The sequence below is a fragment of the Malania oleifera genome, chromosome 11 (genome assembly GCF_029873635.1).
Source record: "Malania oleifera isolate guangnan ecotype guangnan chromosome 11, ASM2987363v1, whole genome shotgun sequence".
Lineage (NCBI taxonomy): Eukaryota > Viridiplantae > Streptophyta > Magnoliopsida > Santalales > Ximeniaceae > Malania > Malania oleifera.
This window is the reverse complement of record NC_080427.1, coordinates 15,184,941-15,197,441: the sequence shown is the minus strand read 5'-3', so window position 1 is coordinate 15,197,441 and position 12,501 is coordinate 15,184,941. Positions and strand designations below refer to the sequence as shown.

General features: G+C 35.5%; 1 protein-coding gene across 1 annotated transcript; it reads right to left on the bottom strand.

Moving 5' to 3' along the window:
* Nucleotides 1-8,086: 8,086 nt before the first annotated feature.
* On the bottom strand, nucleotides 8,087-12,133 carry LOC131167409 (serine hydroxymethyltransferase, mitochondrial-like). The gene is made up of 4 exons (XM_058126218.1): nucleotides 12,119-12,133; nucleotides 8,600-8,679; nucleotides 8,370-8,503; nucleotides 8,087-8,235 (listed from the first exon to the last, which is right to left on the bottom strand). Exons 1-4 carry the CDS (start codon nucleotides 12,131-12,133, stop codon nucleotides 8,087-8,089), a joined length of 378 nt encoding a protein of 125 aa, XP_057982201.1.
* Between the last annotated feature and the right edge of the window lie 368 nt (nucleotides 12,134-12,501).

The window sequence follows — 12,501 nt, the reverse complement described above, 5'->3', positions numbered from 1 at the left end:
ATTGAGCGTAAACGTACTTGAACAGTTAGCGAAGGACATTGTGATCATACTATGCAAGCTAGAGAAAATATTTCCGCCAGCATTCTTCGATGTGATGGTCCACCTAGCCATCCATTTACCAATGGAGGCCATAATTGGAGGACCGGTCCAATATCATTGGATGTATCCTATTGAGACGTACATTATAAAGTCCTAAAACGTTCTCATGATTTCCTTGTTTTTTTTTTTTTTTTGTGTGTACAACTCACTAATGCTTTGTAAACTGCACAGGTTTTTACCCACTTTGAAGGGGTATGTGTGCAATAAGGCACGACCGAAAGGTTCAATCATTGAGGCATACATTGACAGTGAATGTCTTGCATTTTGCTCAATGTATCTACATGATATTGAAACAAGGTTTACTTGTGAGGAGCGAAATGCAGACGTTCATGCTATTAATGCCGAAGATGAAGAACCGAGAAGCTCTATATTTCGAGGAAATGTTCGGCCGTTCGGTGCTCGGGTTTACGATTTCATTGATATGGCCGACTTACGAAAGGCACATTTCTACGTCCTCAATAATTGTGATGAAATTATTACGTGGTTCAAAACTCCTGACTTCGAATTGTATTTACATATGCATATATACTTAGTTGACATTAACATGTACTATTGTTGAATATAGTGAACATAAAGCTGAGCTTTTCGCTCAAAATAAAAGGAATGGTGACGAAAGACATAAGAAGGAATTTGTCAATTGGTTTGGGTGCCGTGTAAGTAACAACTACTGCCTGAGTTCGCTACAACGTACATTTTCAATATTGACGGTTTACTCATCTAAAGTCCTTTGTCATTAATAGATGAAAGTCATGTATTATAATAAAGAAGCAACAGCAAGTAAAGATTTGTACGCATTGGCATGTGGCCCCGATCAACGAGTTAACCGCTACAGTGGTTGCATTGTCAACGGCTTATGCTTTCCTACCAAGTCCCTCGAACTGCATAGAAGAGCCCAAAATTGTGGCGTTGTGGTGCTAGGCACGGAAGGAGATAAGGAAATTGACTACTTTGGTGTGTTGGATGACATTATAGAACTTCACTATGGAGCTAATAAACTTGTCCACATCTTCAAGGGTACCTGGTGGGACATTAGCAATAAAAAGAGTGGGATAAATACGGATGCCTACTTTACTAGTGTCAAATTCAGTAAAACATGGTATCAAAACGACCCTTATGTGCTTGCGACGCAGGCAAAACAAGTGTTATACCTTAAGGACACAAAATTAAAGGGTGAATGGCATGTGGCCCAAAAAATTCCTCCACAAAGTTTGTATGATATTACAGAAGTCGCAGATGGGGAGAAGAGTCTCAGCAATGATGCTTTCCAAGAAGATCAGCCATCTGATCTCGTAGCAACGCAATATGTTATCAATGTTGCCGAGGAAAGAGTCGATCCTATACCATTAAATAGGGTTGGTGCCATGGCAGAACCCGTAGGAAGTGCTAACATTAGAATTGAACCCTCTATACATGTTGACTCCATTGACAGTGATGAAATTGATAGGGAAGATGAAACTATGGTTGAGTACTGCAGTGAAGAGGAAGACATTCTAGAAAGTGAGGACGGTATTGATATTGAGGACGAGTAGGGGGTAAGTGTGTTATGTTGTCACCGTGTATTTGACATGTGAGAACAAGTGAAAATATATTTACTATGCATCCATCTAATATCCAATCTTCTTATATTTACTTGTGAACTATTTTGCAGACATGGCCCCAGGAGGTCGTCGCCCCTTACGTCAGTCTTTTCTATTGACGACATCATCCCGTGAGGATGATGGGTCATCATCGAGACCGACTGAGCACGTCGGGGCTGATGCGGCACCATCTGAGTCCTTGGCACCCCAGCCCTTCATCGATACTTCAGTTGGGGATCAAGCCCAAGGTGAGTTGCCATCCATAATCAGCAGCGTTGGTAAGGTTATGCGTATTTGATTTAGAATAATATATTTACTGTCATTTCATGTGTATGATTATGTTATTGTTCTTTAACTCTTCTTTCAGCATCGACCTCTATGACGCATATGAGTATAGGCCACGGTGCAGGGAAGAATGTTGTGCTAAAGAAGCACCTGGAGAGGATTGGGCGGCGAATCCGTATCAACATTCCTCCAGGCTTTACGGCCCTGCTTGACGATTGGTGCACAGCCTGGTCCCAAGAGCTTGGGATTATATGTCGCCAATATACTCCAGTCACTTGCTTCACCTAGCCAAAGGTGACGGAGGCACAGCGCTTGGTTCTATATAAGCACATCTTGGTAAGTAACCCTAAAACATTTCTTTCACTTTTAATATGGTACACTAAAGATTATCTAACATTAAAAAATATATTTCATATGTAGGAAGAGTGTGATATGGACATTTTCACCGCAGACCATGTGAAAAAGGCGGTGAACACGCAACTGTGCTCTCGATTTAAGACCTATCGCAGCGAAATGTGCAATCATTTTAGGGAGATGGGAGATCAGGCAGAAGTGCACCTATACAATAAGATCTCCCTAGAGGATTGGCGGGTGGTGTGTTGCCATTTTCGCGACCCTAACTATCAGGTGATGTGTTTCTATTATTTACATTAACTACTTTTTCAGATTTATGTGAATAATAAGAAATGATTACATCTATTTTGTAGGCTATCTGTGAGAAAAATGCTGCAAATCGCAGCAAACTAGATATGACACATTGTGGTGGCTCGAAATTGTTCGTCAATCATCGAAAGGTAATTGCTACGAAACTATCTGACCATCACTTGACAAGTGTTATTTATATTGACACCATTGAATTCATATTAATGAACTTTTATATGATAATGTAGTATGATCCCGTCACTGGCAACCTGGAGTCGAGGCCGGATCTGTATCGGAGAACACATCAGAGGACATCGGGGGAGTGGTGCCATGGTGCACAGATGAAACATGTAAGTCAAGAAAATTATTTAGTTCATTATGTTATTCAAAACATCAGTTGTATTCTTATTTCTTCATTTTCATCATTTCAATGACTAAAAATAGGCAAGGATGCTTGAGCTGCGGGAAACACCCATTGCAGAGGGCAGTCAGCCGATGACAGATGACGAGATCTGCACTCAAGTGCTTGGGCAACAATCAGGTGGCTAGTTGAACGGTCTTGGGAGTGGATACGTCGCCCCAACATCATCATCTTCTTTCAGTGCAGCGTCTCGTGCTGATATTCACTGAGAGCGTCGAGCCTCCGAGGCTTGAAAAGAGGCAATGGTTATCTGGGTGCAAATGGTGGAAATGGAGAACCAAAAATTGAAAGAAAAGATCTCGAACTGGGAAGCGGAGATGCAAGCCATCAAGGATTGGAAAGTGTAGATGGAACAATTCCTGCGCCAATCCTGTCCAGATGATGCGGGTGACTCCTCTCATTAGAAGGTATGTAAAAGCTAGTGACAATTAATTGAAATAGAAATTGCATGAGGATTTCAATTAGAATAAATACTTTATCCTTTTTTTTTTTACTTGCAAAAAACATCAATAGATATTTAATAATTATTGGTATAATGTTATGGCTGTTCCAAATTCTTTATTAGTGCTTGAAATAATATGCTCTTTATTTTGAACAGCCTAAGTGTGTTTTGTCGATTATGGAGTTTGGATAAGAAAAGTGCCATTATATAATTGCTCTTTATTTCCCAAGGTTTGGCTTCTTGTCCTACATCAACTCTCCCCTAGTTAGAAAAAATGTGGCCTCGAATTTTTAAGTGTTGGAGGATCAAACTTAAGAAGCACACTTGAATTCTTCAAAAGCCAGCAGTTGAATGATACAGGAAATCACGATCCTTTGGCAGCATCATAGACTTAAATTGAGAGTTGGCAACAATGAACTCATTGGGGATGACAACTCTACAATGGGAATGTTTGAAACTGTGGATGTTTTCAAACACATTCATTTCCTTGCTTGTAGTGTCTTCAAGTTGAGTATCTCTACGAGGATTCTGTCATGTTTAGTTGGTAGTGCAGGCTTTAAGGTGATCTTCTTTATAGTAGAAGACATGTGTTCTCATGTCCTTGAATCACACCCAAATCATCCAACCAAGGAGAACCAAGGAGTACATGGTCTATCTTTATAGGTATGATATCACACCAAACATTATCGAAGTAGGCACCCATTTGAATAGGAACTAAACATCTTTCATAAATATTTAAGGTTGTGTCATCAATCCAAGACATCTCATAAGGCTCTGGATGAGGTTATGGATGAAGTTGCATACGAACGACTCCATTTAGAGAAAGCATATTCATAAGGCATTGTCCATCAATGATGATTTTGCAAACAATTCCTCCAAGCTTGATAAAGATGTGGAAAAGCTTGAAATTGTGCCCAAGGTATGATAAATGATTTATCATTTCTTTGTCCAATTATTTGTCCCCATGTTTGCTGGATTTATACTCGTATACACTGCAACCATATATCACCAAAAGTTCTTCACAAACTTGTCCACAATTTCTCAAACTAATCCTTCAAAAACAATAGACTTGACTCCCAATTTTTAAGAAATATCTTCAATTCACCTTAATCCATAGTGTCTTGCTGAAATGAAACAAATTCACTTACAAAACTCTCAAATTGCAGCAATAGAATCTAATTTTTGATGCTGGCAATGACAATTTCTAGGGTTTTGTGCCACATTATCATGCTTGTTTGCAATATAAAATGTGTCTGCGATCAAAATATCAACCTGCAGCTCAAAATTGGCAACCAAGTAATGAAGGGGTGTTTTAAAATACTGACATTCAGCTAAATAACGTTAGCCCACAACACAAACATTTTTATATTAGGAATAAAAAAATAATTATTTCTAAACTTCATGAGAATTGTTGTGTCTTTCGTATTTATATTAAATGGAATAATACAAACTTTTACATGAATAGTTTCTTTTAAAATTATTACATTTCTGTACGAATTTAATAGTAATTTTTACTTTATAATGGATAATTATTATGAATTGAACGTAATATTGGATAATTATTATTACATTTCGTTTAAAGGGTAGTTATTAAAAGTGATTTTGGTTCGCAAGAGAATGGATTGGGTGTTATATTACAGCTAGGGTTTCTCATGAAAGCATGTAGAAGTTCATTTTCCAAGTAAATCATTTCTTCTTACCTTGTATGACTTATAAAATGAGAGATAGTTGAAAGGTTTGTTTTTGTAAGGACCATTGGCTTGAGGAAGTCTGTTTTTCAGTTGCTTTTGCTTCTACTTTTTCATCTTACCTTGCATATTGAGGCTCATTATTTAATCTCTTCTCATCATTGATAGTACTATTGTTTCTTGTGATTTTTATTTTCATAGGAATCTAAAAGATATAAGGAGACAAAGGAGCTCTCCTGATTCCTAAGTTTGTCGGATTGGGACAAAAGAGCTCTCCTAACTCCTTAAGTTTGTCAGATTTCCGTCAATTCTCATTTTGGGGGTCTTAGGATGCAGTGTTAGGATGCTTGTGGGGTTTTTCTTGTGAATCCTTTTATTCTCATGTAACCAGGACTTCCCATTCTTTTCCTCTTGCTAATTGAGTTTGGAAAGACAATGCTCCTTAAATATCTAAAGCATTTTGTGGATGGCCATTCTTAATAGAGTTGACATCAACAATCTGCTGCAGACTAGAATTCCACATTCAACTCTTTCTCTTTCTCCTCGTGTATGTGTTGTGTTATGCTAGTAGCGGGGATCATGCTCATTTATTTCTTCACTGCTTGGTGGCTTGGTGTTTATTGAACAAACTTTTCTGTTTGTTCGCAGTTGGTTTATTCTCAGTCTTTGAATTCTTTCTTCTTGTTTGGTTTTGAAGGTCTGGGAAGGCAAAAGAATGCAAAAATTATATGTTGTTATATGGGTACTATGGTTGCTGGTTGGAGATAGTTCTTAGATCTTTAAAGATTGCACCTCAACTCTTGATTCGATTTGGGACAGAATAATTTTTTTTGGCTTCCATGTAGGTTTTCATTGAAGCAAGAAAAAGACAATTACATAGAAAGAGGATTAGATATCCTCCAAAACAAAACCAAAAGCCAGAAAACAGAAAATACAAAGGATTTACATGACCACTGCCTTCCAGTCCCCGTGGACATTGGACAGTGAAAGACCCTCAAAATTCCCAAAACAGTGAGCCCAAAAGTTAGCCAAAAATTCAGCTTTCTCTGAAATCAAACTCCCCCTAGTTTTTTCCTAGGGGATGGGGTGGTTCTTATGGTCTCTAAAAGTTCTGGCATTACATTCAAGCCATATTGTCCATAAAATAGAAAATACTAAACTATTAAACAATGCAAAACCAAAAATAAATGACAATTAGTGCACCACTCATGAAGTGTCATTGGTGCCACCTAAACCCTCACCAATCAGGAAAATAGATTGTTCCACAAAAATCTTGCCGCCCAACAAGGAAAAAATAAATGATGATTAGTCTCATTTCCTCTAAACACTTCACGACGCAAACATCTGGCCTTAGAGGTTTGAAGGACCTCCTATATTCTGAACCAAGTCATCATATTAACTCCATTGAAACAATGTCTAAATGAAAGCTTGAATCCTGAAAGAGTATTTTACACTACTTTATTCAGATAGAAAGGACCTGGGCTAAGAGATGTAGTAAGATGGACAAAAAAAAAGACTTTGAAGAAAAGTACCCCAAAGAGTCCAGCCTAGCATTCCCCCTCCTATTTGGATTGAAAGAATTAGAACAATGAGCAGGCAAGTGAGCTCATTTGTCTCTTTCTCATTGAGACTCCAGAAAAAATGGAAGCCCCTTGACACGATACCTCCGGCAGAATAGAATTCTGAAATCGATGCGTTATGATTGTAAATTCTCTTTCTTAATGAGAAACCTGCAAAACAAATTTCTAGGAGCTTGCATGAGAAATAATGCTACTCCCCCTATTATCCCGCCCATTACTATGAATACCATACTTACTCATTACCTTGTGCCATAAGGAATTAGACTTTTAATGAGAATCTGCATAACCATTTACCTATTAAGGTGGTGTTCTTAGAAACCACATTATGGAGCCCTAGACCTACCTCTTATTTTGGTGTGCATAGGGTGTTTTGACAACATGGCTTGTTCAGATATCTGGTGTGATCGGTTTACTTTATTTGCTTACATCTGTTTTCTTCTAGCGCATTCTTCTCTCAAGAAATTTCTCTTTTTTCAAAACAAGAAAGAAATGGTAACTGAATTCTTCAGCTGGAAGCTCAATTCCATAGTATATATTCATCATTGATGATTGGAACAATTAACATTGGGATTCGTGAGATGGGACATAATTATGTAATATAAAAAAAGAATTGAGGATTCCTCTAGGTGCAGAAGACTGAATTTTATCCTTAAGTTAGTTTATAGCTACATTGTAATGTTCAATTCACAGTAACAGTTCTAATCCAAATCAAATCAAGCCAAAAAATCAATTTTGAATGGTTTAGAGGTCAGTTGGTGGTTTTAGCGCTAGTTTATGAATTGAGTACTAAATCACTAATTCAACTCGACCCATCTCTAATACATGCACACACGCACATATAATAATAATAATAATAATAATAATAATAATAATAATAATAATAATAATAATAATAAGGACTTACAAAAGAAAGCATAGGATGGAATCTAAGATCGACATATTTTAGAATGTTTTAATTTTCATTTTATTTATATTGTAATAGTGTTTATTAATATGATATTTGGTCATTTTAGAATATAATGAACATATTTTGCAGTTTAAAATATAATACATATATGGTAGGCGGCAAACATAATAGTTTTTTTTCATTATCAATGCAAAGCTAAAAATTATAAAATACTTATATTGCTATATCCTATTGCTATATTGATGATTCTTTTTTTTTTTTTTTATGAGATGTTTACTAATACATGCAATACATTTAACTTGAATGACATTAGTATAAGTAATGTTTCAATGCAGTATATGTCATTATATTTGCTAAAAATCTCACTATTTTTATATATTTTTAAAAATTTTCTATTTCGCTTTCATGTTAAACTGCAAATCCAAAAAAAAGAATTGAGGATTCCTCAATATATGTTGGAAATTGTCTCCTTCTCAAAACCAATTGTTGGAAATTGCTTAGCATACTCCTCAACATCATGCCGAAGCTTTGCAATATCGGATTGAATATGGACATCTGACTGCATGTTTGCCACAAAATCCTTCAACTTTGTTCCTGGTTTTGTAGAAGTTCAAAATGTTTTGTGAGAATTCAAGCACGGTGGCTAAAAGACATTCTGTTGTATATCATCAGATATAATGACATTTCAACGTCTCCAAGGTTGAAAACTTGAAAACAGAACTAAGAACCTTTTGTATCGATCTTGATCTTCACAGCCAATTTCACTGCAGCATCAAAAAATTTGGCTACTTCTGTAAAATCCTCCTCAATGAATCCCCTGGATGTGAGAGCTGGGGTTCTTGAAGCACCAGCAAACAAGAAACTTCAACAAAATTTAAGTGTTTTACTAGTCAATAGGAGCAATATGATCTAAGAAGAGATGATACCCATCCGGATGCCACCAGGAACCATTGCAGACACATCCCCAGGAACAGTGTTCTTATTGGCAGCAATATGAACTGATTCCAAAACTTTCTCCACTCTAGAGCCATCAATGCCCTGCAGTTAGAATTTCCAAACAAAGAATTCATTACTTTCTGAGGCTAAAGGATTCTACAGTTCATCCTCTAATTCGAGTTGTCAATTTTTCATTTCCTATGGCATCTACATAATTCTTGTAAATTAATTCTAAAGCGCTTGAAGTGCTTCAAATTCATTACAACCAAATGTGAGAACCCTAGTAAAAAACCAGCCCATCAGTTGCAATGCAAAAAAATACCATACCTATATTTTTAAAGGTTTGATTACATTGTTGACCTGCAACTAGGGGTGTAACCATGCTCAATTTGTGCTAGAAATCAACTCATCTTGATTCTACTTGAGTAGTTTGACAAGTTGAATTTAAGATTTGTAATGGCATATGCGAGCCTAATTAAGCATTCATATTTTTACTATTTTAATATTATTTAAGTGATATATATATATATAAATATATATCGTATAAAAGTGTAAAGTGTTGAATACTACTTTATTATCATCTCGAGCTTAATTGAGACAAGCTTGAGTTTAAAGTGACAAATGGGTTGATGAGGAAAATAAGAATCCCCATCTCGGCAAGGATAAAATATATTAAAAAGGAAAGTAACTGTGTTTATTTCTTTTCCTAACCAAAATTTAGAATTCTGTAAATGGAAGAATCCTCATTCCAAATAACATAATAGAAAAGCCAAGGGGTTCATTCCATATTTTATATTGATTAGTTCAAAACTTTAAGGGAGCTTGCCACCGAGTCGAGATTAAGCTTAAAATTCAAAACCCATATTATCAATCATTCTTTTTTAAAAGACTTCATCAACATAAATTTTCAAAATAAACCAAACCAAAAGCATGAATGAATGGGAGAAGAAAAACTCACCAAAAAATCGATAACAACGTAAACCTACAAGAATTCCTTCCTTTGCAATACTTCTGTAGGCAGTGTAATGATTACTAGAATAGGTCGCCGAAGTGCTGAGGTCTATCTCTCTATTAGCAAATTTGACAATCAATACATTGTCATCCCCTAAAACTCTTTGCAGGTGAGTCCTTTGTTTGTTTAGATATGGGCCCTGGAATCAATGTAATTAACTAATGAGAACAATGAAAAGAAAAATATACTTTCTAGAATATTAGCATACATCTTGAGAAACTCCTCTCTAGTTCTGTTTGGAAAAAGATTTTTAGGAGTGACCCTAAATTTCACATAATGTCCTTCAAAGCCTCAAGGTTGTTGTGGCAGTCCAAAATACATCTTCAATGCATTATCTCAGCATAAGACAACTTACAAATGTTTCTGATTCTTCTTCTAATTGGTTGTCAAGTGAAGATATTGTAATGATGTTGTGTGTGTGTACGTGATCACCTAGCCCTACTTGCAAATGCTTCGACCTACTGCTAGATTGTTTATTGAGTGTCAACACGGCTGCTTACATGCCTGCAATTATTCGAGGATATGTATATCTGTGATTTCTCCTAGAATACTGAATTCTGTAGTCGTGACTGCTTTTTGAACTTAACCTTTGAACTTCTATAGTGTTGCTTTGTGTAAGTGTGCGCTGCCTAATTTGCATTGTTGCTGTGTTTTTCATTCTTTATATTGGTGTGTACTGATTGAGGGGTGGATTATTTCCTCCTCTACAATCTGATGTTGATGTGATTTATTTTTCATGCCTGTATATGTGCTACGTAGTGATTTATTTTCAAAAATCGTACACTAATTTTTTTAACTTTCTTAATTTATAGGGTTTGCAACTGTGACAACGTCAGGACGATGTCATGTAGTTCAGATGCAGCTTTCTATTTTTTTTTTATCTGAACAAATGAAATGTATTTAAATTTGAATTTTTATAATGTTGTGTATTTAAATTTGAATTTGTATAATATATTTTTATTTGAATTTGAATTTGAATTTGAATTTGAATTTGTATAATATATCTGTACTTAAATTTGAATTGCAATTATGGTTTTTAGAGGAATTAATTTGAATCAAATTTTTACAAGAATTAATAAGTGGAAAAAAAATACACATTAGTATTAATTGTGCAATTTAAGTATTAGTGACGGTTTTAAAATCGTCACTAATACTATGTCTTTAGTGACAGTTTAAAACCGTCACTAAAGCCATAAGTAACGGTACTGAAGAGCAATAGTGACGGTTTGGAACCGTCACTATTACTAGACAAATAGTGACGGTTTAGAACCCGTCACTACTACTGCAGTAATAGTGACGAACATAAAATCGTCACTAATAATTAGTAATAGTGACAGTTTGGAAATCGTCACTATTACTAAGCAAATAGTGACGGTTTAGGACCCGTCACTACTAAGGCAGTAATAGTGACAAACATAAAATCGTCACTAATAATGTAGCAATAGCGACGCATATAAACCGTCACTAATGATAGAGAATTAGTGACGAATTTAAAACCGTCACTAATAATGAAGCATTAGTGACGGTTTTTTATCGATCCTGTCTAGAATCTATAGTGACGGGTTTTGGTCTTTAGTGACGGATTGGAACCGTCACTAATACTATATTAGTAGTGACGGTTGTAAACCGTCACTAATACTCTATTGTTAGTGACGGTTTTAGATATTCGTCACTAATAAGTATTAGTAACGGCAGGTATAGCGACAAATTGAAAACCATCACTAATACTCGTAGAACCGTCACCAAAACTAGTAGTGACGGTTTTGTGAGTATTAGTGACGGTTTAAAACTGTCACTAATAACCTCATTTTTTGTAGTGCCTATTTCCTACCCATATCAAGATCCATTTCTATACTTTGGTATTGTTATCCGCTGAAGTTTATAGAACCTACCAAATTAGGTTCTGATACCAAACTATAACAACCCGAAAATTCTATTATATATATATATATAAGATAATCTCTGATGCCATGTTACAATATCTCAAACCCTAAGTGGGTACCAGGCTTACCTATTCATCACATATATCTACCATGCAGCAGAATCATACACATAATATCCCAGATACAATACCGGAGTTCTAAGATTACCATTATTACATACATATCTCCTCAAAATGTTATATAACCCATAGTAAACAAAAACATAACTATATACATGCATCTCACCACTACTTACATCAAAACTAAACACTATATATACTCGCCCTAAAACCTCCTAAGCTTGATTTCTGGTATTCCCTGAAGTATTAAAATATCATTGGGGTGAAACACCTCTCAGTAAGAATGAATAGATTATTATTAGCGTGTGGCAGATGAGTTCTTACTTAAGCAAAATATAGCCATTAATTTAACTTTAACTGAAAAGACATCTGTGTGTGTGTGTGTATATATATATATCATAACTCACACCTATATAACTTAAAATACATATTTTCTTCTCAAACATACTTTTAGTTAAATAAATAATTCTATTTTCATAATTCTACGTATATGTATTGTCACATCGGAATTTCCATACTGAGCATACCTCCCCCACCGGCATTAGTACAAACTTCATAACATAGTTTTAACACTGAGCATATCTCCCCCACCGGCATCAGTCCAAACTTCATAACATAATTTTCGTACTAAGCATACCTCCCCCATTGACATCAGTACATCATAACATAATGTCCATATTGAGCATACCTCCCCCACCGGCATCAATACAAACTTCATAATACAAATACCATAGTATTCCCAACCAATCAAGAAAACAATATAATATCACAACTTTCATCGTATAATATCGTATAATGTAGTTTAAAAATAAAATAGTAACTTGTTCTCATTTTCACAATTCGGCATAAAACCACATTCTCTATATACAAACATAACTCAGTATAAAATCACAACTCTGTATATATTCAT